General features: G+C 47.4%; 1 protein-coding gene across 1 annotated transcript in view; it reads left to right on the top strand.

Moving 5' to 3' along the window:
- The first annotated feature begins 2,656 nt into the window (after positions 1-2,656).
- Positions 2,657-27,418, top strand: part of LOC134358960 (solute carrier family 35 member F3-like) — a 94,955-nt gene continuing 70,193 nt past the window's right edge. Inside the window, exons 1-2 of the mRNA XM_063071679.1 lie at positions 2,657-2,703; positions 4,875-5,104. Coding sequence (XP_062927749.1) covers positions 2,657-2,703; positions 4,875-5,104 — 277 coding nt within the window. The remainder of the gene's footprint in view (positions 2,704-4,874; positions 5,105-27,418) is intronic.

Raw genomic sequence — 27,418 nt, forward strand, 5'->3', positions numbered from 1 at the left:
AGGAAGCATGTGGATACTATAGAGAGAGTGCAGAGGAGATTTACAAGGATGTTGTCTGGATTGGAGGGTGTATTTTATGAGAATAGGTTGAGTGAACTTGGCCTTCTCTTCTTGGAGCGATGGAGGATCAGAGGTGACCTGATAGAGGTGTAGAAGATGATAAGAGGCATTGATTGTGTGGATAGCCAGAGGCCTTTTCCCAGGGCTGAAATGGCTAACACGAGGGGGCACAGTTTTAAGGTGCTTGGAAGTAGGTACAAGGGGGATGCCAGAGGTAAGTTTCTCACACAGAGTGGTGGGTGCGTGGAATGTACTGCCAGCGACGGTGGTAAAGGCGGATACAATAAGGTCTTTTAAGAGACTCTTAGATAGGTACATGGAGCTCAGAAAAATAGAGGGCTATGCTGTAGGGAAATTCCAGTCAGTTTCTAGAGTAGGGTACATGGTCGGCACAACATTGCAGGCCGAAGGGCCTGTAATATGCAGTAGATTTCTATGTTCTATCTCCTTTTAACTTACCCCTCTCACCCTAAATGCATGCCCGCTGGTGTTAGACATTTGAACCCTTGATGCTGTCTATGTCTGTCTATCTATCTATGCCTCTCATAATCTTAAAAACCTCTTTCAGATTTTCCCTCAGCTTATTATAAAAATGTAATTATATTCTATTATATTAAAAATTTAATATTTTTATATAAAAAATAAAAAGTCAAACTGAGAACATGAGTTGTCTAGTGATTAAAAGTGAGCCCATTAGATGTGGAATCAGTTCATTGCTGGTTCAGGAGCCTAATGATTGTAAACTTTTAACTGTTCCTGAGCCCGGTGGTGAAGAGAGTCATGAAAAGAATGCAAGGTGCTTTATTGTGGTCCATCCCGAGCAGTTGTGTGACACGGGATCTGATCTGTGGGCTGCTCCCAGGGACACACACCACCACAGTCATCAACTGATCATCACGGTGAAATACCCCTTTTGGCCTGCCCCAGACGTCGTACTTCTCACTGCCAGCCAGCATAATCAAAGCAACGCTCACAACACGCTGGAGGAACTCAGCAGGTCGGGCAGCATCCGTGGAAACCATCAGTCAACGTTTCGGACCAGAACCCTTCGTCAGGACTGAAGAGGGAAGGGGCAGAGGCCCTATAAAGAAGTGGGGGGGAGGGTGGGAAGGAAAAGGCTGGTAGGTTCCAGGTGAAAAACCAGTCAGGGGAAAGATAAAGGGGTGAGGGAGGGGAGGCAGGGAGGTGATAGGCAGGAAAGGTGAAGGAGCAATAGGGGAAAACACAATGAGTAGTAGAAGGAGGCAGAACCATGAGGGAGGTGATAGGCAGCTGGGGGAGGGGGCAGAGTGACATAGGGATAGGGGAAGGGAGGGGGAGGGAATTACCGGAAGTTGGAGAATTCTATGTTCATACCAAGGGGCTGGAGACTACCCAGACGGTATATGAGGTATTGCTTCTCCAACCTGAGTTTGTCCTCATCATGGCAGTAGAGGAAGCCATGTATGGACGTATCTGAATGGGAGTGGGAAGCAGAGTTGAAGTGGGTGGCTACTGGGAGATCCTGTCTGTTGTGGCGGACGGAGCAGAGGTGCTCGACGAAGTGGTCCCCCAATCTGTGTTGGGTTTCACCGATGTAGAGGAGGCCGCACCGGGAGCAAAGTCACATTGTTTGAACTTGAGTCGGGCGTTTGTAACCTGGGGAAGACCTGACGGAGATATGCAATCAAACGACCCAGGCGTTCTCTCTTCGCCCCTCGGCCATCGGGCAGAAGATACAAAAGCCTGTAAGCACATGTCACCCGGCTTCATTCTGACTGTTAGCAGATTCTTGTACAAGATGGTCCCTTGACCAACCTCGTTACCATCCTGTACTTTATCGTTGACCTGCACTGCACTCTTTATGTAGCCCTAACACTTTTTTTTCTGGATTGTTATTGTTTCACCTTGGCCTACCTCAACGCACACAAGAGATTGTGCAGATGGGGGAATTCAGAGCAACGCACACAAAGTGCTGGAGGAACTCAGCGGGTCAGGTAGCACGCTTGGAGCCGAGGTTTCAGGCCAAGATCACCGGGAAGGGCCGGGGGATTTCAGGTGCAAGAGAGCACCACCACCCTCAGGCTCCCCCCGCCCCCCGCCACAACCCGCCGTCAGATGTGAACTATGGAACTCCCTCCTCGACACCCTCGCTATTAGCGACGGGGCAGCTCAAAAGGCGACTCCCCTCCCTCACCCACCTTCTGAGGGGCAGTTGGGATCGGGCAATAAATGCAGATGGTGGAAGAGACTTGGCAAAGAAATCTGCGCCCTCCCGGAGCCGTATCCGCCGGCTTTGACTCCCAGAAGGGTGTTTTTTTGTGAGGGGTGTTGGGGAGAGTGTCTCCGGTGCTCTCTGCCCCTCGGTCTGCAAGCTCGTCGGTCTGGCACCGCTCCCCCCGCTGCAGACAGAGGTACAACACCTCTGAGACAGAGAGAGAGAGAGAGACGGCAGCGGAGGAGGCGGCAGGGGGAAAGGGGGGGGCAGTGAGAGGAGGGGCAGTCGGCTTTCGCTCGCTGTTGACCAACTCTTACAGGCGAATCTCGACCGCTGTCCTTCGGCGCCGACGGCCCCTCGTCCTGTCCCGTCCCGTGCCGTCCCGGCCGCTCCAGCGCGATGGGGGTCCGCGAGTACCGGGACGGCAGTACCAAGTCCTCGCTGGCGTAAGTAGATGGAGCGCGGTGCAGTGGGACCGAGCGCAGGACAGGTGGGGGGGGGGGCAGGATTGTTCTCGCACTAAGAAACGTGAGCAGGCGGCCGTCGCCGACGGTGTCCCCACCGGGTACCGCGGTCGGTAGCAGTCTGGGAACGGGTAGTGGGGTATCTGTCCCTGACTTTTACTGGGTCCCTAATCCGTATTACGTGGTCTCGTTCTTCAGAATTGTGAACAGACCCTTTCCCCGCGACATGTTCCACGGTCATACCCCTCCCGTGGGAACTACAGCACACCTTCTCCCGTGACCTGTACCGTAGGCACAAATCTGTCCTGCAACCTGTAGCACAGTCCCACTACTCCTTTGTAACCTGTAGTATAGTCTCAGGGTTCTACAGTCATCTGTGGCACAGTCTCAGCGCTCTGCTCTGACCTCTACAACTGTCTCACCACTAGGCTATCACCTGTAGTACAGTTTTACCAATCCACTCTCACCTGTAGTACAGTCTCACTGCTCCACTCTCACCTGTAGCACAGTCTCACCACTACGCTATCACCTGTAGTACAGCCTTACCTCTACGCTATCACCTGTAGCACAGTCTCACTGCTCCACTCTCAAATGTAGCACAGTCCCACTATTCCTTTGTAACCTGTAGTATAGTCTCAGGGTTCTACAGTCATTTGTGGCACAGTCTCAGCGCTCTGCTCTGACCTCTACAACTGTCTCACCACTAGGCTATCACCTGTAGTACAGTCTCAGGGTTTCTACAGTTTTCTGTAGAACAGTCTCACTGCTCCACTCTCACCTGTAGAACAGTCTCACCACTACACTGTCACCTGTAGAGCAGTCCCACTACTCCTTTGTAACCTGTAGTACAGTCTCAGGGTTTCTACAGTTTTCTGTAGAACAGTCTCACTGCTCCACTCTCACCTGTAGAACAGTCTCACCACTACACTGTCACCTGTAGAGCAGTCCCACTACTCCTTTGTAACCTGTAGTACAGTCTCAGGGTTTCTACAGTTTTCTGTAGAACAGTCTCACTGCTCCACTCTCACCTGTAGAACAGTCTCACCACTACACTGTCACCTGTAGAGCAGTCCCACTACTCCTTTGTAACCTGTAGTACAGTCTCACGGTTCTACAGTTATCTATAGAACAGTCTCAACACTCTGCTATCACATGTAGAACAGTCTCACTGCTTTGCTGTCACCTGTAGAACAGTCTCACTGCTCCACTCTCACCTCTTCAACTATCTCACCACCGCCCTGTCACCTGTAGCACAGTCTTACCATCTGCTATCACAACTCCACTCTCAACTATACAACAGTCTCACCACACCACTTTCACCTGTAGCACAGTCTCACTACTCCTTTGTTACCTTTAGTACAGTCTCATGGTTCCACAGTCACCTGTACAACAGTCTCATGGCTCCGCTATCACCTGTAAAAGTCTCACTGCTCCGCTATCACCTGCAGAAATCTCACCACTCCACTATCACCTATAGCACAGTCTCACCACTTCACTCTCACCTGTAGCACAGTCTCACTACTCCTTTGTTACCTTTAGTACAGTTTCATGGTTCCACAGTCACCTGTACAACAGTTTCACTGCTGTGCTATCACCTGCGGAAGTCTCACCACTCCACTCTCAACTGTAGCACAGATTCATCATTCTATAGGTGACAATGGAGCGGTGATACTGTGTTACAGGTAATAGCTGAGTGGTGAGTATGTGCTACAGGTAACACAGACTCATCATTTTGCTATTGCCTGTAGCACAGTCTCACCACTCTGCTGGCCCGTGTAGCGTAGTCTCAACACTCTGTTGTCACCTGTATCCTAGTCTCAACACTGCACTGTTCCCTGTAGCACAGTTTGAACACTCCACTGGCCCCTGAAGCCCAGTCTCAACAGTCTGCTGTCACCTGTAGCACAGACTCACTGTTTCATTGTCACCTGTAGCACAGACCCATTGCTCCACTATTTTCTGTAACACAGTATCACCGCTCCATTGTTAACTGTAGCACAGTCTCAGCACTCCACTGTCACCTGTAGTACAGTCACACTGTTTCAGTGTTCTGTGTAGCACAGTCTCAACAGTCCACTGTCATCTGTGAGATGGTCCCACGGCTGTCTTTAGGAGATGGTTGTACTCAGTTTTTCCTCTGCCTTCCTGCGCAGGGTGAAGCTCCGCTCTCCGGATGTGAGTCCCCGCAGGTTGTCAGACATCAGTCCGCACCTCCGACAGCTCAACTACCTGGTGGTGGATGAGTGCATTAAGGAGGAGAAGTCGTCAAGATCGTTCGAGGACCTGAACAGCGCCTGTGCCAGTGGCCTGACTTCCATCGAGGAGCGTATCCTGCGCATCACTGGCTATTATGGTTACCAGCCCTGGTCTCTCCGCCTCCCCAGTGAGTCTCTTGCATGCTTTCTATTTGGTTCCGCCCAGCATTGTCTTCCTACACATGATATGTGTGGCAGAGTGGTGTAGATTAGACTAGATTAGATTCAACTTTATTGTCATTGTGCCGAGTACAGATACAAAGCCAATGAAATGCATTTAACATCTGACCAGAAGTGCAAAGAATAGTGTTATTTACAAAATAACTGCAAATAAAAAAAGTGCTACAGCACACAAATATAAAAGTACTGAGACAGTACAATATGGATGCAATACTGCTTAGCGCTGTGATGTGAGGTTCAGCAGTGTCACAGCCTCAGGGAAGAAGCTCCTCCTGTGCCTGCTGGTGCGGGAATGTAGGGTGTAAAGCCACTGCCTCATAGCTCCAGTACCCCAGGTTCAATCCCAAACTCCGCTGCTGTCTGTGTGGAGTCTGCACGTTCTCCCCGCGACCACAGAGATTACTCCAGGCGCTCATGTTTTCCACCCACATCCCAAAGAGTGCAGGTTCATTGTCTGCGTGTGGCTGAGGGGCGAGAGTTGGTGGGAGTTCAATGATTAAAGATTAGCTCTATTTGTCACATGTGCATCAAAGCATACCGTGAAATGTGTTGTTTGCATCAACAACTAACAGAGTCCCAGGATGGTGTTAGGACAGCCCACCAGTGTTGCCGTGTTTTTAACGCCAACACAGCATGCACACGACTCACTAACACTAACCCGTACGTCCTTGCACTGTGGGAGGAAAGCAGAGTATCCGAAGGAGATCCACACGGGCACTGGGGAAAGGTACAAACTCCTTCCAGTCAGTGTTGGGAATTGAAACTGAGTCACTGGTACTTCAGAGTGTTACGCTAACCAGTCCGTTACTGAAGAGTGCCTCCTGGGTGTTGGTTGGATATTTCACTCTTCAGTCGGAATGTCCCCCAGCTTTCCATTGCGTCACATCCCTGCCCTTCCCAATTCCTCCAGTGCGGGTTTCATTGAAGCTGGAAACCTGTGTGTGTCCTTTTTTCTGCTGCACACCAGTACTGTGGCACACTATTGCAGTCGGCACAAGGGCTCTGCTCAGTCAAGGAAAGGGAAATGTATTACAGTCGGGGCATCCAGTGAATGCCTCACAACCATGTTATCCTACAGAACTAGCAGTCGGTGGCACTTCCTCACAGCTCCAGCTAGTTTGGTTCGATCCCGACTCCGGGCACTGTCTGTGTGTGTGGAGTTTGTATGTTCTCTGTGTGACCACATGGGTTTCCCCCGGCCTCTCCCACATTCCAAAGACATGTGGCTCGGTTGGTTAACTTACTTTAAATCTAAGGGTCGTTGCTATTGGCTTATTTGCTGAGTGAGGGACCCCCCCCCACCTCCGTTCACTCTGAGACCCTCAGTGTTACACTCGTCATTTCAATCCCGCCCCTCCCACGGGAAACATCCACAGCCAATCCAGTCTTTTCTCAGTTCTCCAAAGTCAAAGCACATTTGTCACCATGCACCACCTTGTAAATCTTGCAGGCATGTACAGGAAAATAAAGAAATATAATAGATTTATGAAAAACTATACATAAATGGAAACTGACAAACAATCAATGTGCAAAAGAAGACAAACTGTGCATATAAAGCAGGTAATAATAGAGAACATGAGTTGTCAAGTCCTTGAAAGTGAGTTTGTAGGTTGTGGAATCTGTTTAGTGTTGGGGTGACTGAAGTTAGCCACACAGTTCAGGGGCCTGATGGTTGATGGGTAATGACTGTTCCAGAACCTGCTGGTGTGGGATCTCCCTGCTCCAATCCTCCAGTCCTGGCAAAACCTCGTAGGTCTTCTCTCTCCTCTACAGAAGTTGTATCCTTCCTGAAAAAAATGGTTATTAAAACAGTCCCCAACTGTTTCGCTGACTCAGCTGGTAATTTATCAGCGTCAGTGTGACCACCCTTGTCTTTATCCCCTGCTCAGTCAATAGAGTATCCCTTAACTGTAAGAGCGTAAGGCACAGGAGCAGGAGTAGGCCATTCAGCCCATCAAATCTGCCGTGCCATTCCATCATGGCTGATTTATTATCCCTCTCGAACCCCATTCTCCTGCCTTCTCCCTGTGACCTTTGAACCCTGGCTAATCAAGAACCTGTCAATCTCTGCTTTAAATACACTCACTGTCTTGGCCTCCACAGCCATCTGTGGCAATGAATTCCACAGATTCAGCACACTCTGGATAAAGAAATTCCTCCTCATCTCTGTTCCAACTTGGAGTGTATGTACAAACAAAGAAAAAAATCTGCAGTTGCTGGAAATCCGAGCAACACACACAGGATGCTGGAGGAGCTCGGCAGGCCAGGCAGCACCTATGGAAAAAAGGACAGTCGACGTTTCGGGCCTTGAGAAAAAACACTGAGAAGTAGATTTTAAAGGTGGAGGGAGGGGAGAGAGAAACACCAGGTGATGGGTGAAACTTGGAGGGGGAGGGATGAAGTAAAGAGCTGGAAAGTTGATTGGTGAAAGAGACAGAAGGTATGGAAGAAAGAAAGAAGTCCCCCGTTTGCTTTCTGCCATGGCTTTCTGTCTCTTTCACCAACCAACTTCCCAGCTCTGTACTTCATCCCTCCCCCTCCAAGTTTCACCTATCACCTGGTGTTTCTCTCTCCCTTCCCCCACCAGAGTTGACAACACCAATAAAGAGTCAATGGAGAGGAAGAGGCCTCTATGTGAGAGAGAGTAATCGATTTATTATTGTCAAATGTACAAGAGTAGACGGAAAAGGTTTGTTTTGCGTGGTATGCAGGCAGATCATTGATAGCATAAGCACATGGAGGTAGTACAGAGGGAAGATCATTACTAACATAAGCACATGGAGGTAGTACAGAAGGAAGATCATTACTAACATAAGCACAGCAAGGGAGTACAGAGGGAAGATCATTACTAACATAAGCACATGGTGGTAGTACAGAGGGAGGATCATTACTAACATAAGCACATGGAGGTAGTACAGAGGGAAGATCATTACTAACATAAGCACAGCAAGGGAGTACAGAGGGAAGATCATTACTAACATAAGCACATGGTGGTAGTACAGAGGGAGGATCATTACTAACATAAGCACATGGAGGTAGTACAGAGGGAAGATCATTACTAACATAAGCACAGTGTGGTAGTACAGAGGGAGGATCATTACTAACATAAGCATAGCGAGGTAGTACAGAGGGAAGAACAGGAACAGATTGCAGAAAGTTGTGTTCTTGTCAGAGAGAAAGTGCAGTGTGGGAAGACGATAAGGTGCAAGGGTCATGGCGGTGTAGACGGAGAGATGAGGATCTACATTTATCGATGAGGATCTATATTTATCATACAGCAGGTCCATTCAAGAGTTTTATAACAGCAGGATAGAAGTTGTCCTTTTGCCTGGTGGTTTGTTGTTTCAAGCTTTTATCTGTATTCAATGAAAGAAGAGAGGAGAATGATTTGGTGTAGAGGAGGGTCTTTGACCTCGCCAGCTGCTTTACCGAGACAGCGGGAAGTGTAGGCAGAGTCCACAGAGGGGAGGCTGGTTTCCGTGATGTCTGAGCTGTGTCCACAACTCCCTGTGGTCTCAGACGGAGCGGTTACCAGACAAAGCCGTGATGTATCCGGACAGGAGGCTGTCTGTAGTGTGTTTTTAATGACAGGGAGAGCGGAGTGGGATTGATTAGGCTTGCTTCCCAGGTAGTCAGTATAGATCGCGAGGGCTGATTAGTGTCCTGTTCTGTTGTGACAAGAGACCTAGATGAGGATGGTTAGGACCCAAGTTCTGGTGTATCTGAGTCTAAAGTCAAGGCACGATACAACACTGAGATGAAGACAGGGTTCTAAACTAGATGCAAGATGGGAATCCAAAACTGAGCTGACGTTTGAGCACCGAACCTCAGTTCAGGTGCTCTTTAAATATTAAATCCTGGCACCAAAACATGGCTGCCAATTAGTGCAGTGGCCTGATCTTTAAAGCATCTAAACCCTGGTGTGTATCATAATAGGACTCCCTCCCCTACGGCCAACTCCTGACGACCCTTGCTTCTGAGAGACACAATGATGGGTGAGAGCCAGATCCAAGATGTCTCTTTCAGGGACCCAGCACCATTCCTCGGGTCCAAATCCTTCCCAGTCCACAAGGAACTGCCAAACACCTGAACAGTCGGTGAATCCAAAATTCTTCTCACAATGAAGATTCGTTCCCCACCGCCAGACCTGGGGGGCAGTGGGACCGATGGTGGCGGGGCTAGAGGGCTGGTGTTCACAGGTTTCAGTTTGGAAATGAGGAATTGATCTTGAGCTGCAAGGTGTAAGCCACCATTGCTTGAGGATGGTCCACTGAACTTGGGCATGAATTTCTTAGACTCCACCCAGAGAGGCAAATCCTGAGTCGGCAGCCAGACCTGTTGCCCAGGCTGCAAAACTGGCCTCTCTCTTCTCTTGCTGTTAGCCTTAATTTCAACCTTCCAGATCGAAGCTAACAAAATCTCCCCTGCCCTAGTCCATTTTTCTTTGCAGCATCAGATGAGGTCTTCGGCCACAGGATCCCCAACCTCAGCCTCCTGCTGAGGGAAGAATGGTGGAGAATACCCAAACTGGCATTCGAAAGGAGGCATCCTGTGCACTGAGTGCCATGAAGTGTTGTGGGTGACCTCTGACCACATCAAATGGTTGCACCACTCGTCTGGTCGTTCAGAGGATGGCATCTTAGGATTCATTCCATGCCTTGGTTCACCCGCTCCTTCTGGCCGTTTGATTATGGGTGAAACCCAGAGGGAAGACTTGCTGTTGCCCCAGTCAGCTTACAGAACTCCTTCCAAAAATATGATGCAAATTGCGGACTGCGGTACGACACAATGTCCATTGGAAAACCGTGGATTCTGAAGACCTGGTGCAGGACAATTTCAGCCACCTCAGCCACAGATGGTAGTCTGTCCAAGGCAATGAATTTGCAGGTCTTTGAAAAAGGATCCACATTTACCATGACGATGGCCTTCCCCTTGGAAGGAGGAAGGCCCGTGACAAAGTCCATGGAGATGTGAGCCCGTGGTCTTTCCGGAACAGGCAGAGGGAGAAGGAGCCCTTGAGGCTGGGTGCAGGGTGCTTGCTCTGGGTGCATGCCTGGGCTGCCGGCACGTACTGATGGAGCTCCCTCACCATTCCAGGCCACCAATATCTTCTCGTAATGAGCTTGAGTGTCCTGGCAATCCCTGGGTGGGATGGCAGTCTCGACACATGTCCCCATTGAGAAACCTGAGACTGGACAGGACTAGGAACCTGGAGGCCCATTCTGAGGAATCTTCCCTAGTGCCTGGGCTTTGCAAACAAGTGTGTTGATCTCCCAATGAATTGACGCTTTCACCTTGGCTAGGGGCAAAATGGTGGTAGGCTGGTTTTCTGGACTGCGTTCTTCAAACTGACAGGACAAGGCATCTGGTTTCTGGTTTTCTGACCCCGGTTGAAAGGTCAGAATGAAATTAAAATGGTTAAAGAAATGGGACCATCTGGCCCGCCTAGAATTCAGTCTTTTGGCCTCCTGAATATAAGCCAGGTTCTTGTGGTCTGTCCATACAATGAAAGAGTTCTTGGCCCCCCTCAAGCCAGTGACATCATTCCTCCTGGAGTCAACTTGACTGCAAGAAGCTCTCTATGTCTGATGTCATAGTTCACCTCTGCCGGGGATAGTCACCTGAAAAGGAATGCACACAGGTGCAGTTTATTGTCCGAAGGTGTCCGTTGAGACAACACTGCAACCACTCCGACATCCGAAGCGTCCATCTCCATGATGATGGGAAGGTCCAGGTTAGGTGCAACCAGAATGGGAGCTGTTGTGAACCGATGTTTGAGCTCTGTGAAAGCAGCCTTCGCCTCGGTAGTCCAAACAAAAGGGCCCATGGACCTTTGGGCTCGTGCTGTCAGCATAGCTGCTACTGAACTGAAGTTCCTGATGAACTTTCGGTAAAAGTTGACAAATCCCAGGAATCTTTGGACTTGTTTCCCATTGAATGGTTGTAGCCAATCTCTGACTGTCTGTGTCTTACTAGAGTCCATCTTGAGATTACCATTAGAGATGATGAAACCCAAAAATGAAATGTTGGTTATGTGAAGCTCAGACTTCTCCAGCTTGACTAAAGTCCATGATCAAGAAGCCTCTTTAGAATATCTCTGACATGAGTGATGTGCTTCTCCATTGACTTTGAGAAAATTAGGATGTTGTCCAATTAAAATAAGGTGTACTTATAGAGAGCATCCTGGAGCACGTTGTTTATAAAGGCCTGGAAAACCGCTGGTGCATTCACGAGGCCGAAGGGCATGACCAGTTATTCAGGGGTGCAGTGCTAGCTGGAGCACACTGCAGCGTGTCAAGCACATCTTTAAGAAAAAAGCCAAAACAAACAAGCTAATTAATTAGGTGCCGCCCAGGGTGATCTGAGTATCTCAGAAACTGCTGATCTCCTGGGATTCTTATGCACAACAAACTCTGGATTTTACAAAGAATGGTGCCAAAAACAAAAACAAATAGACAATAGACAGTAGACAATAGGTGCAGGAGTAGGTCATTCGGCCCTTCGAGCCAGCACCGCCATTCACTGTGATCATGACTGATCACCCACTATCAGTATCCAGTTCCTGCCTTATCCCCATAACCTTTGATTCCGCTATCTTTAAGAGCTCTACCCATCTCTTTCTTGAAAGCATCCAGAGACTTGGCCTCCACAGCCTTCTGGGGCAGAGCATTCCATATATCCACCACTCTCTGGGTGAAAAAGCTTTTCCTCAACTCCGTTCTAAATGGCCTACCCCTAATTCTTAAACTGTGGCCTCTGGTTCTGGACTCACCCATCAGCGGAAACATGCTTCCTGCCTGCAGCATGTCCAATCCCTTAATAATCTTATATGTTTCAATAAGATCCCCTCTCAGCCTTCTAAATTCCAGAGTATACAAGCCTAGTCACTCCAATCTTTCGACATATGACAGTCCCGCCATCCTGGGAGTTAACCTTGTGAACCTACGCTGCACTCCCTCAATAGCAAGAATGTCCTTCCTCAAATTTGGAGACCAAAACTGTACACAGTACTCCAGGTGTGGTCTCACCAGGGCCCTGTACAGCTGCAGAAGGACCTCTTTGCTCTTATACTCAATTCCCCTTGTTATGAAGGCCAGCATGCCATTAGCTTTCTTCACTGCCTGCTGTACTTGCATGCTTGCTTTCAGTGACTGATGTAGAAGAACACCTAGATCTCGTTGTACTTCCCCTTTTCCTAACTTGACTCCATTTAGAAAATAATCTGCCTTCTCGTTCTTACCACCAAAGTGGATAACCTCACATTTATCCACATTAAACTGCATCTGCCATGCATCTGCCCACTCACCCAGCCTGTCCAAGTCACACTGCATTCTCTTAACATCCTCCTCACATTTCACACCGCCACCCATCTTTGTTTTCGGCAAATTTGCTTATGTTACTTTTAATTCTTTCATCTAAATCATTAATATATATTGTAAACAGCTGCAGTCCCAGCCCTGAACCCTGCAGTACCCCACTGGTCACCGCCTGCCATTCCGAAAGGGACCCATTAATTGCTACTCTTTGTTTTCTGTCAGCCAGCCAATTTTCAATCCATGTCAGTACTCTGCCTCCAATACCATGTGCCCTAATTTTGCCCACTAATCTCCTATGTGGGACTTTATCAAACACTTTCTGAAAGTCCAGGTACACTACGTCCGCTGGCTCTCCCTTGTCCATTTTCGTAGTTACATCCTCAAAAAATTCCAGAAGATTAGTCAAACACAATTTCCCCTTGGTAAATCCATGCTGACTCGGACCAATCCTGTTACTACTATCCAGGTGTGTCGTAATTTCATCTTTTATAATTGACACCAGCATCTTTCCCACCACTGACGTCAGGCTAATCGGTCTATAATTCCCTGTTTTCTCTCTTCCTCCCTTCTTGAAGAGAGGGACAACATTAGCCACCCTCCAATCCACAGGAACTGATCCTGAATCTATAGAACATTGGAAAATGATTACCAATGCGTCCATGATTTCTAAAGCCACCTCCTTAAGTACCCTGGGATGCAGACCATCAGGTCCCGGGGACTAATCAGCCTTCAGACCTAACAGCCTATCCAACACCATTTCCTGCCTAATATAAATTTCCTTCAATTCATCCATTACCCTAGGTCCTTTGGCCACTATTACATCTGGGAGATTGCTTGTGTCTTCCCTAGTGAAGACAGATCCAAAGTACCTGTTCAACTCGTCTGCCATTTCCTTGTTCCCCATAATAAATTCACCCGCTTCTGTCTTCAAGGGCCCAATTTTGGTTTTAACTATTTTTTTCCTTTTCACATACCTAAAGAAGCTTTTACTATTGTCCTTTATATTCTTGGCTAGTTTACCTTCGTACCTCATTTTTTCTCCACGTATTGCCTTTTTAGTTACCTTCTGTTGCTCTTTAAAAGTTTCCCAATCCTCTGGCTTCCCACTCGTCTTTGCTATGTTATACTTCTTCTCTTTTATTTTTAATACTGTCCATTACTTCCCTTGTCAGCCATGGCCTCCCCTTACTCCCCTTAGGATCTTTCTTCCTCTTTGGAATGAACTGATCCTGCACCTTCTGCATTATTCCCAGAAACACTTGCCATTGCTGTTCCACTGTCATCCCTGCTAGGGTATTGTTCCATTGAACTTTGGCCAGCTCCTCCCTCATAGCACCATAGTTCCCTTTGTTCAACTGTAATACTGACACTTCCCAGTTTCCCCTCTCCCTCTCAAATTGTAGATTAAAACTTATCATATTATTGTCACTACCTCCCAATGGCTCCTTTACCTCGAGGTCCCTGATCAAATCTGGTTCATTGCACAACACTAAATCTAGAATTGCGTTCTCTCTGGTAGGCTCCAGTACAAGCTGTTCTAAGAATCCATCTCGGAGGGACTCCACAAACTCCCTTTCTTGGGGTCCAGTACCAACCTGATTCTTCCAGTCTACCTGTATGTTGAAGTCCCCCATAACAACTGTAGCATTACCTTTGTGACATCCCAATTTTAACTCTCAATTCAACTTACACCCTACATCCAGACTACTGTTTGGGGGCCTGTAGATAACTCCCATTAGGGGCTTTCTACCCTTAGAATTTCTCAGTTCTATCCATACTGACTCTACGTCTCCTGATTCTATGTCCCCCTCGCAAGGGACTGAATATCATTCCTCACCAGCAGAGCCACCCTACCCCCTCTGCCCATCAGTCTGTCCTTTCGATACGACGTATACCTTGAATATTCATTTCCCAGGCCCTGTCCACTTGAAGCCGTGTCTCTGTTATTCCCACAACATCATACTTACCAATTTCCAACTGTGCCTCAAGCCCATCCACTTTATTTCTTATACTCCGTGCATTCATATACAATACTTTTAATTCATTACTCCCCTCACCTCCCATATCAATTCCTATTTCACTTGGCCATACTGTACGATCCCTTCTTGAGCTTTCAGCTCTGTTGATTCTGCTGTCATTCTTAACTTTTCTTATTCTCACTTCCCCTTTATCTCCATCCTTATGTTTCCAGTTCGTCCCCTCCCCCCACTACTTAGTTTAAACACACCCGTGTTGCAGAGGCAAACCTGGCTGCCAGAATGCTGGTGCCCCGCTTATTAAGGTGTAACTCGTCCCTTTTGTACAATTCATCCTTACCCCAAAACATACCCCAGTGGTCCAAGAATGTAAATCCTTGCTTCCTGCACCAGTTCCTCAGCCACACATTCAGATCCATTATCTCCCTGTTCTTGACCACTCCAGCACGAGGAACTGGAAGCAAACCGGAGATAACCACCCTGGAAGTCCTGCTTTTCAGCCTTTTTCCGAGTTCCCTGAAGTCACACTGTAGGATGTCTTTCCTCTTCTTCTCCACGTCATTTGTGCCGATATGCACCACCACTTCCAGATGCTCACCTTCACTCTTGAGGATTCCCTGCAATCGGTCCGTGACATCCTGGATCCCGGCACCAGGGAGGCAACACACCATCCTTAAATCTCACCTGTTGCCACAGAAACCCCTTTCTGTACCTCTCTCTATGGAGTCCCCTACTACCACGGCTCTGCCTGACGTCTGTCTCCTCGACTTTGCCTCAGCGCCAATTGTTGACTCGCAGACCCATCCGCCTCTCAGACTGGCACTGTCTTCTGTCCCGTCAGCTTCCAACAGGGAGAACCTGTTTACAAGAGGCACATCTCCTGGGGTCTCCTGTACTTCAAGCATCCTTTCCTTGCTCATCGTCGTCCTCCTTCTCTCTTCCTGTATCCTGGGTGTAACGACCTCACTGTAGGTCCTGTCCAGAAAACTCTCGTTCTCCCGGATGAACCTAACGTCATCCAGTTACCTCTCCAGTGCTGCAACACGGTCCTTCAGAAGCTGAATCTGGACACATTTTCCGCAGGTGTAGGATCCAGAGGCACTATCAGTGTCCCTGACCTCCCATATCATGCACGCAGCACACTCAATCAGCCTAGCGGTCATCTCTTCTCCACTTCTCACCCTCTCCAACTGTGGCGTAGTCTCCACTCTCAGCCTCCTCGCAGAAGACTCCTGAGCCAAAGACTCGCACTTTTCTCACAAGACACTTCCCTCGACAAGGCCGCTCCCCTAGAGCGAGCCTTGCTTATATCAGCTGATAATTTGAGTCATTAGTTTCACCTGCCACGCCTGCTCCGACCTGGAAGTCCAGCGAGTGGCTGTTTTGTGAGCAAAAACATCTTGTTAAATCCACTTGCTGGATGTTTTTTGTTTTTGGCACCATTCTTTGTAAACTCCAGAGTCTGTTGTGCGTAAAAATCCCAGGAGATTAGCAGTTTCTGAGATAGTCAAATCGCCCTGGGCGACACCTAATTAATTAGCTTGTTTATTTCAGCATTTCTCTGAAAGATGTGCCGGACACGCTCCGTTGCGCTCCGGCTAGCACTGCACTGCTGCAGGTACTAATAGTGCGCTGTGGGTGTGTTGAATGCTGTCTTCCACTCGTCACCCTCCTTTATGTGAACCAGGTTGTATTCCACAAGTCTAGCTTCGAGAATATTCTTGCTCCTTGGAGAATCTCGAAAGCAGTGTTCATGAGTGGAAGAGGGTAATGATTCTTGACCATTATGTGATTCAGCCCCCAATAATCAATGCATGGCCGCAAACCCCCATCCATTTTCTATACAAAGAAGCAGCCAGCACCAGCTGAAGAGGTGGAGGGCCGAATGAATCCCAGGGCAAAAGCCTCCTTAATATAGCCCATAGCTCCTCTCTTTGGTCCTGAGAGTGTGTACAATTGACCCTGTGGAGGACGAGTACCAGGCAGCAGATCTGCAGCACACTTGTAGGGTCAGTGCAGTGGAAGAGTCGAGACCTCTTCCAAATCCTCGTAGACAGAAGGGATTTCTCCCAGCTTGCGTGCTGCAATTACCTCTGAATCCTCCTCCAAGGACAACTCCTGAGGCTTCTTAGGTAGTGGGGGTGATTTGGCAGACCCCAGAGTCTTATCAATAGGTTCACAAGAGTCTTTAGTGAAATCAGAGATCAAATCAAAGTCCGTTTTTGTCTGTATCCTCAGACATCAGCAGTGGTCCTTGTGTCCTGGGAATTGGAGCCTTCCCCTTAGACGGGACCTGGCAACTGGAGCCCTTTGGCTTAGCTGCTAGAGTTCCAGACTGCTTGGGCACCTCCTCGGCTTGCTCCTGAACTAGAGATCCTCTGTCTCTCTAGTTCCATCTCACTCCTGACTGGACAGGGTCGGGACTTGCTTGGGCCTATTGGCTAGGGCCGGCTTGTCTGCCCTGGAAGGCAGGACTGGGTTTCCTGAAGGCTCCAGGTTATCCTGAACAGAAGTCTACCCCCTCGTCAGCCGCTGGTCTCGGGAGAGTCTGGGGCTCGGAAAACCAAGCCGAAAACAAAACTTTTTGCAGCGACTGAACCATGCAATGATCCTCCCTTCCAGTTCATGGATGAGTTATGCTGGGACAGCCAAGAGTGCCTGAGGATCACGGATATGTGAGGAGACTTGTCCTCAGCATGATCCTCTATCCTTATCCACAAGACCCCCGTCTGCTGCCGGATCTGCCCGGAACCAAGACAGTGACAGGCATGGGCTGGTTCAACTCCTGCAGCAGTATGGACTGTCTTAACAGTTCTCCGGACAGCTGAGGCTTCAGCTATTTGGCCTGCAGGCATCCTGCCTCCCCACAGTAATAGCAGCAACCTCAACCCCAACACCAGAATCCCTCATAGGTGGAGATTCTTATGCGGCTGATTTGCATGGGCTCGACAGGATCCCAAGCAGGTCATTGTCCGAGTTTGGGGCACGGAACTGCGATGAGTTGAGGCCGGGCTCGAGCTAGCACTCTTTGACCTCTTGGGATATTCCCACTCTCGCTCTGCCGGGTGAATATCAAGGCAGATAGACTGATCAATCTCAGCCTCTAGGTCCTCCACCGGCTTCCCAAGACAAGGGCATCCTTTAGTTCGCCTTGGAGTCCGTGGGCCAGCTTTCTCTTGGGCCAAAGCCTGAAACCCAGTGGCGTGGACGGCTGCTGACCGGCTGCCCCGTGCACCTTCACCAGACAATCTGAGGCTCAGTTAGTTTTAGCGGAATGATGCAATACCCTCTTCATGGCGGCCATGAACTCCTCCGAATCTGAGCAAATCTGCGACCTTCACTCCCAATGCCAGTGGCCCGGCTAGGGCTTTCCCAGTCTGGAGAGGTCGTGAAGCTCACCTTTCCGTGCTCCATTTGGAACTGAGCCGGCTGGAGTTTGAACACCAACAGACATTGAATAAGGAAGATGCAGCAAGAGCCTAGGTCACCACTGAATCTCCCTGGGGTCGGAAGACGGAGTGGCTCCACAGAGTGACTGACAGCCTCACCCGAGCGACTCTGGCTTCCTCCCTGCGATAGTTGGCATATGGCCACCCGAGGGCCGTGTATCTCCAGGATCAAACTTGAAATTTTCTCATTGTGGCTGGCCACAGCTGATGGAAGCTTTGATACCCCGCTGGGCCTATGTTAGGCTGAATCGAGAGACCTGCTTGAGGATAGTTAAGACCCAAGAGCCGAGACTAGAATCAAGTCATGATACAAGACTGACACGAAGACAGGCTTCTAAACTAGAAGCTAAATGAGAATTCCAAAACGAACAGACAATTGAGCACCGATCCACAGTTTAGGTGCTCTTTAAATATTAAATCCCAGTGCCAAAACATGGCTGCCAATTAGCAGGGCAGCCTGAATCTTTAAAGGTGGCGTATCAGCTATCCATATTCCAGAGAGTTACAGCCTCTAAACCCTGGAATCTGGCGTGGTAGGGTGCATATCGTAACAGTTGTTAGCACTTAGAAGCTACAATTTAGTGATGAGAGAGATGCAGCATTGGCGGCCTGAGAACAGTGCCCAGTGTCCATAACACCATAAGACATAGGAGCAGAACGAGGCCATTCAGCCCATCGAGTCTGCACCACCATTCCATCATGGCAGATTTATTACCCCCTCTCAACCCCATTCTCCTGCTCCTCCCCGTAACCTTTGACACCTTGACTAATCAAGAACCTATCAACCTCCACTTTAAATATACTCAATGACTTGGTCTGGTACAGCTGCATGTGGCAATGAATTCCACAGATTTACCAACCTCTGGCTAAAGAAATTCCTCCTCATCTCTGTTCTTAATGGATGTCCCTCTAGGCCGTGAGATTGTGGCCTCTGATCCTAGACTCCCCCACAACAGGAAACATCCTCTCCACGTCCAATCTGTCAAGGGCTTTCAATATTTGATAGGTTTCAAGGAGATCCCCTCTCATACTTCTGAACTCCAGCGAGTACAGGCCCAGAGCCATCAAACGCACCTCATACATTAACCTTTTCATTCTCGGGATTATTCTCATGAACCTCTTCTGGACCCTCTCCAATGCCAGCACACCCTTTCTTAGATAAGGGGCCCAAAGCAGCTCACTGTACACCTAGTGTCCTCACCTTCCTGGCCTTGCAGCCCATGAAAAGGTTCTGCACTTACTCTACCTGCAAATCACGAGGCCAGCATCCCATCTCTGGTCTTTCATCACTAGTCATGGCAGGGATAGATACTGCAGTTCACGTGACACCATCACAACGTGACACCATCACAACGTGAGGCCCTTCCAGCACTCGCAGTAAATTTGAAGGTCATCACAGCACTAAAGGCCTGTTACTGAATTATTGGCCCAGTCTTTCGGAGTAGTTAGTCCAGGTACCAAATGTGCTCTGTTGGATCCTGGTTGCGTTTGCGACCCAAAAGTTCTTCGGAAGTCAAGAATGCGGCTTCAATCTTGTTGCTAACAGCTGTTTTGTTAAGTGTTACAAGAGCAAAGTAGAAGTGTGGCAAGAGAAAGAAAGAGAGAAAAAAGAGACTAGAAAGTCATTATGGTCTTCTCATGCCAGACTAGAAATAACAGTTAACCAATAAAATAGCCAGATTCCAGTAATGTGACACCTGCGACTAAAATCAGGAGATTTTCAGGAAAAGACAGAGGCAACTGCAATGTAATTGTTGGGAAGTTCACTGGACTATTACAGGTACGTTCAGTGGCCACTTTATTAGGTACGTCCTGTAACATACACAGTGCATGTTTGTGGTCTCTGCTGTTGTAGCCAATCCACTTCAAGGTTGGATGTGTTGAGAGATACTCTTCTGCGCACCACTGTTACGACATGTGCTTAACTCTGTTACTGCCGTCTTCCTGTCAGTTTGAACTAGTCTGCCAATTCTCCTCTGACCTCTCTCATTAGCAAGCCATTTTTGCCCACAGAAATGCTGCTCACTGTATGTTTTTTTGTTTTTCACACCATTCTCTCGAAACTCTAGCGACTGTTGTGTGTGAAAATCCCAGGGGATCAGCAGTTTCTAATATATACTCAAACCACCCCATCTGACACCAATAATCATATCACAGTCAGTCACTTAGATCACATTTCTTCCCCATTCTGATGTTTGGTCTGAACAACAACTGAACCTCTTGACCATGTCTGCATGTTCTTATGCATTGAGTTGCTGCCACAAGATTGGCTGATCAGATATTTGCATTAATGACCCAGTCACTCATCTGGCTTCTCTGGAACTTAATTCTGTGCACCACTAAAGAGAAATGTAGACTATTTTGGTTACATAGGTCGCTCAGGTTACTCTAGAGGAGCACAGTAGCATAGTGGCTAGTGTAATGCTATTTCAGTGCCGGTGATCTGGGTTCAATTCCCGCCATTGCCTGTAAGAAGTTTGTGCATTCTCCCCATGGATTTCCTCCGGATGCTCTGGTTTCCTCCCATGTTCAAAAGTCATACCGTTTAGTAGGTTTAATTGGCCAGATGGGTGTAAATGTGCAGCACACCCTCGCTGGGCTGGAAGGGCCTGTTACTGACTTGTTACCGACATATTACCGGGTGTTATCAAGGTGTTATCGAGGTGTTAGTGAGGTGTTGACAAGGTGTATCACAGTCTCACTGGGCTGAAAGGGCCTGTTACTGACGTGTTACCGACATGTTACCAGAGTGTTATCAAGGTGCTATCAAGGTGCTATCGAGGTGTTACCGAGGTGTTACCAGGATGTTATCAAGGTGTTATTGATGTGTTGACAAGGTGTATCACAGTCTCGCTGGGCTGGAAAGGCCTGTTACCGACGTGTTAAGGTAAGAAAAAAGTAAGAGTAGAGTGCATAAAAGTAAAAAGCAAAAATCGCATAGGTCACTAGATTCTAAAAGGACAATCAGTATAAGGGCACTTTATCTAAATGCCCGTAGTATTAGAAACAAGGTTAGTGAACTTGTGGCACAGATCAGTACCAAGGCATATGATTTAGTGGCCATTATAGAACCTGGTTGCTAGGTGGAGATGACTGGGAATTAAATATCCAAAGGTATCAGGTAATACGGAAAGACAGGCAGGAAAGCAGAGGAGGTGGGGTGGCACTCTTGATTGGGGTGAGATCAGGGTGATTGTGAGAGACGATTTAAGATCTATGGAGCAGAATATTGAGTCCATCTGGGTAGAGATTAAGAATAGTAAAGGGAAAAAATCACTGGTGGGTGTTGTCTATAGGCCACCTAATAAAAATATTGCAGGGGCAGAGGCGATTAACCAAGAAATAACTGAGGCTTGTAAGAACGGAATGGCAGTTATCATGGGGAATTTTAACTTCCACATAGATTGGGTGAATCAGGTTGGTCAAGGAGGACTTGAGGAGGACTTCATAAAATGCATCCGTGATGGCTTTCTTGAGCAGCGTGTTAGTGAACCTACAAGGGAAAATAGTATCTTAGATCTAGTCCTATGCAATGAGACAGGTAAGATTAATGATCTTGTAGTCTGGGATCCTCTTGGAAAGAGTGATCCTAGTATGATTGAATTTCACATTCAGATGGAGGATGAAATAGTTAGATCTAAAACTAGTGTATTATGCTTGAACAAGGGAGAACACAACGGGATGAGGGAGGAGTTGGCTAATGTGGATTGAAAGCACAGGCTATTTGGTAGGACAGTTGAGAAATAGTGGAGTACTTTCAAAGAGATTTTTCACGGTGCTCAACAAACGTATATTCCAGTCAAAAGTAAGGACAGTAAGCGTGGGGAGAGCCAGCCTTGGATAACTAAGGAAATAAAAGATAGTATCAAATTAAAAGCTCGTGTACAAAGTTGCAAAGAGTAGTGGGAGACTAGAGGATTGGGAAAACTTTAAAAAGCAACAGAGAACAACTAAACAAGAAATAAGGAAAGAGAAGATAGAGTATGAAAGTAAATTAGGACAAAATATAAAAACAGATAGCAGAAGTTTTTATAAATATATAAAGCGGCAGAGGGTGGCTAAAGTCAACGTAGGTCTCTTGGAAGACGATAAGGGGAAATTGATATTGGGTAATAAGGAAATGGCTGAGGCATTGAACGACTATTTTGCGTCGGTCTTTACGGTGGAGGACACGTCAAATATGCCAAAGAAGGATGTTGTGGACGAAATGGGAGGTGAGGACCTCAATAAAATCACTGTCACTAAAGAGATAGTGAGGAGAAAACTAGAGGGCCTGAAGGTAGATAAATCCCCTGGTCCTGATGAGATGCATCCCACGGTGCTGACAGGAACTGGCGGAGGTTATAGTAGACGCGTTGGTAATCATTTACCAAAACTCTCTAGATTCTGGGCAGGTTCCGGCGGATTGGAAGACAGCAAATGTCACGCCGCTTTTTAAAAAAGGATGTAGGCAAAAGACGGGCAACTATAGGCCAGTTAGCTTAACATCTGTAGTTGGGAAAATGCTTGAAGTTGTCATTAAGGAAGAAATACCAAAACATTTAGAAAGGAATGGTTCCATTACACAGATGCAGCATGGATTCAGAAAGGGCAGGTCCTGTTTGACAACTTTGAGGACATAATGAGTGCAGTGGATAGAGGGGAACAGGTGGATGTCATATACTTGAATTTCCAGAAGGCGTTCAATAAGGTGCCACACAAGAGTCTTATAAATAAGATACTGTACGGATGCATGGAGTCGGAGGAAGTGTATTGGCATGGATAGTGGATTGGTTAACCGATAGAAGGCAGAGAGTTGGTATAAATGGGTGTTTCTCCGGTTGGCAGTCAGTAGTGAGTGGGGTTCCGCAGGGGTCGGTGCTGGACCCGCAGCTGTTTACCATTTACATTGATGATTTTGAAGAGGGAACTGAGTGTAGTGCAGCAAAATTTGCTGATGACACTAAACTGTGTGGAAAAGCAAATTGTACAGAGGATGTGGAGAGTCTGCAGAGGGATATAGATAGGTTAAGTGAGTGGGCCAAGGTCTGGCAGATGGAATACAACGTTGGTAAATGTGAGATCATGCACTTTGGAAGGAATAATAGAAGAGCAGATTATTATTTATATGGTGAAAGATTGCAGCATGCTGTTGTGCAGAGGGACTTGGGAGTGCTTGTGCATGAATCACAATAAGTTGGCTTGCAGGTACAACAGGTTATTAAGAAGGCAAATGGAATGTTGGCCTTCATTGCTAGAGGGATTGAATTCAAGAGCAGGGACGTCATGCTGCAACTATACAGGGTACTGGTGAGGCCATACCTGGAGTACTGTGTGCAGTTCTGGTCTCCGTACTTGAGGAAGGATATACTGGCTTTGGAGGCAGTGTAGAGGTTCACCAGGTTGATTCCAGGGATGAAGGGGTTAACCTATTAGGAGAGATTGAGTCGCCTGGGACTATACTCTCTGGAGTTTAGAAGAATGAGAAGGGATCTTACAGAAACCTACAAAATTTTGAAAGGGATAGATAAGGTAGAAGTAGGAAAGTTGTTTCCATTGGTAGGTGAGACTAGAACTAGGGGACATTGTCTCAAGATTCAGGGGAGAAGATTTAGGACGAAGATGAGGAGAAACTGTTTTTCCCAGAAAGTGGTGAATCTGTGGAATTCTCTACCCAGGGAAGCAGTTGAGGCTTCTTCACTAAGTATATTTAAGAAACAGTTAGATAGATTTTTACATAGTAGGGGAATAGGGGAATTAAGGGTTATGGGGAAAAGGCAGGTAGATGGAGCTGAGTTTACGGACAGATCAGCCATGATCTTATTGAATGGCGGGGCAGGCTCGATGGGCTGGATGGCCTACTCCTGCTCCTATTTCTTATGTTCTTATGCATCACAGTCTCGCTGGGCTGGAAGAGCCTGTTACCAACATGTTACTGAGGTGTTTTACTAAATACAATAAAATAAATAAAACACAGCTTATGCCAAGAGATCCTGTTGTGTGTAGAGTTTCAGCGGCTGAAGTTGTCTTATACTTTTTGGAATCAGGTTTGTTATCTGTGCTGTGAAATCTGATGTTTTGTGACAGCAGTACAATGTAAGACATAAAAACTAAAATAAATAAACAGTTCAAAGGAGGAATGGCAAAGTGGTGTTCATGGGCCATTCAGAAATCTGCTGGCAGGTGGGAAGGAGCTGTTCCTAACACATTGAGTGTGTGTCCTCATGCTCCTGTACTCCTTCCTGATGGTAGTAATGAGAAGAGGGTATGTCCTGAGAGCTGAAGTTCTTAATGATGGATGCTTTCCACCTTTTAATGATGCCCTCGATATTGGGGAGGCTTGTGCTCATGATGGTGCTGGCTGAGTTTACAAACTCCCCTTTTGATCCTGCACATTGAAGCCTCCAAACCTGGCAGCAGAGTAACCAGTCAGAGTGCTTTCCATGCTACAGCTGCAGAAATTTGTTCTAGCACCTTATTGGTAAATTAACCCGGCTTTTTGGTATAATTAAAAACAGAGAGTGCTGGCAACACTCAGCAGGTCAGGCAGAACCTCTGGAGACAGAGGCACTGTTGAAGACACTTCATCAGAACTAGGAGAGAGAGTTGGTCTCTCTCCATTAGTGTGGTCTGACCTGCTGATCATGTCCCACAGCCCTGAGATGGACACCCCATTTTCAAGTTCACCATATGACACGACAGCTCATCACCAACAACCATGGGAGAGCCTGCAGAGAGGAAGCCGAAGAGCTCGCGAGCTGGTGCCAGGCAAATCACCTCTTCTTCAATGCCACCCGCCCTGCTCGTGGGCTGTTTCTCCCACTCCCATCAGGGAGGAGGCCACGTAACATCCACACCAGGACCACCGGACCCAGAAACAGCTACTTTCCACAAGCAGTAAGTCTGATCAACACCACCACCCACTACCACTACTTTATCATTTCCTGTCAGTCACTCTGTGTACAGACACTCCTGTGCCTAGTGTCACTTGCAATCAATCTGCAGTATGTATATAAGCTTTCTTATATATTTATATGTATTTATTGTGGTTTTTTATTGTGTTCTTTATTTTATTATGTATCAGATCCGGAGTAACAATTATTTTGTTTTCCTTTACACTTGTGTACTGGAGATGACATTAAACAATCTGAAGTCTTGAATGTGGAGCACAGAACACAAAGAGGGGTGATCATCTTATCACAGCCCCATTAGACTCGGTCTTGCCCTGGCACAGCCATTTCTTCTGCCCAGTGCAGCCCCCTCCCACTGTGTCTCCGCAACTTTAAACTCTGCAACCCACACCCCTCCTTCCCAGATTGGATTAGGGGTCTCTGATCCCAAGTGCTGAGCACGTTTCTCCCTCCACAGACGCTGTCTGACTTGCCAAGTGTTTCCCTCACTTTCTTTCCAGTTCCAACTTCTGCAAGTTCTAATCACAAACAAGAGGAAATCTGCAGGTGTTGGAAATCCAAGCAACACACACAAAATGCTGGAGGAACTCAACAAGTCAGGCAACATCTATACAAGGAGGCCCTTCATCAGGACTGGAAAAGAATAGAGCAGAACCCAGAATATACCTTAGTAGTAGTATATGAGGTGTCTCAGCCTGAAATGTCAACTTTTCATTCCCCTCCATAGATGCTGCCTGACCTGCTGAGTTCTTCCATCATTTTGTGTGTGTTGCTCTGGATTTCCAGCATCTGCAGAATCATTTGTGTTTATAAGAGGTATAGATAGGGTTTTTCCACTGAGATTGACTGAGGCTCGAACTAGAGGTCAAAAGTGTGAAATATTTAAGGGGAACCTGGGGGGGGGAACTTCTTCACTGACAAGATGGTGCAAGTCCAGAACGAGCTGCCAGCGGAAGTTACAGATGTGGGTTTGATTGCAATGTTTAAGAGAAGTTTGGATAGGCTTGTGGATGGGAAGTGCATGAAGATCTATGGTCCAAGTGCAGATGGATGGGACTAGGCAGAATAACAGTTTGGCATGAACCAGATGGGCTGAAGGGCCTGTTTTTGAGCTGTTCTTCTATGACCAAGGAGAGTCCTTGGATTCCCCATCCAGGAGATATTTTACATCCACTAGAGGGCAGCAGGAACACTGGGGGAAGCACTAGTTGTCAATGTCACTGTAAATTCCTGAAAATATTCCTCTTTCTCTCTGTAAGCTTGTGAATTAAAGACAAGTTTTTCCCCAATAAAATATTGCTGCAGTACCTGAGATCTTTGCTGTTTGTTTTGTTTACAAAGAATGAAACATCCTGACATAAGGCAGGCTATTTTAAGAGCGAAAGAAACAATTCCGATTGAAGTTAGAGCCGGAATCAGCTGTGGCAGGGTTTGTAGGCCATTACTTCCTACAAGGTGAAACCTAACATCATAAATGGCCGTGATGCTTCACTTCTGGATCACAACGCCCTTTATGCTCGCTTTGAACAGGAGAATAAAACTACATCTGTGTGAATCCCTCCAGCATCTGATCACCCCGTCAATGCTGTGTCAGTGGCCGTTGTCATGAGAGTGAACCCTCGCTAAGTGTCAGACCCTGATGGTGGACATGGCATTGAAAACCTGTGCCAACCAACTGGCAGGAATGTTCAAGGTCATCTTCAATTTCTCACTGCTGCAGTTGGACCTGTTTCAAAAGGTCGACAATCATACCAGTGCCCAAGAAGAGCATGGTGAGCTGTCTCAATGACTATCACCCAGTTGCTCTCACATCTACTGTGATGCTTTGAGAGGTTACGGCCAGAACCAACTCCTCCCTATCGAGGGCCTGGACCTGCTGCCGTTTACCTATCGCCACAATCGGTCTACAGCAGGTGCAGTCTCACTGGCACTCCACACGGCCTGGGATCACCTGAACAATAACAATTCCTACGTCAGGCTGCTGTTTATTAATGACACCTCAGACAGTTCAACACAATCATATGCCCATTTCTAATCAACAAACAGCAAAACCTGGGCCTTTGTATCTCCCTCTGCAGTTTGATCCTTGCCTTCCTCATCAGGAGACCATAATCAGAGTGGATTAGAAACTAGCAGATTGCAACTGCTGTGGACCTATTATGGTGACAGGTTTACAGAGAGAAAGAGGAATATTTTCAGGAATTTAGTGACATTGACAGGTAGTGCTTCCCCAGTGTTCCTGCTGCCCTCTAGTGGATGTAAAATTTCTCCTGGATGGCGATTCCAAGGATTCTCCCTGGTCATAGAAGCACAACAGCTCAGAACCAGGCTCTTGGGTCCATCTAGTCCATGCTAAACTGCCTAGTCCCATCCATCTGCACCTGGACCATACCCCTCTGTAACCCTCCCACCCATGTACCTATCCAAACTTCTCTTCAATGTTGCAATCGAACCCACATCCACTGGCAGCTCATTTCGGACTTGAACCATCCTCTGAGAGAAGAAGTTTCCCCTCAGGTTCCCCTTAAATATTTAATCTATTGCATCCAGTTTAGTCCCACTCAACCTCGGTGAAAAAAGCCTCATATTTACCCGATCTGTATCCCTCATAAACACAAGAGATTCTACAGA

This window comes from Mobula hypostoma, chromosome 2 (genome assembly GCF_963921235.1).
Source record: "Mobula hypostoma chromosome 2, sMobHyp1.1, whole genome shotgun sequence".
Lineage (NCBI taxonomy): Eukaryota > Metazoa > Chordata > Chondrichthyes > Myliobatiformes > Myliobatidae > Mobula > Mobula hypostoma.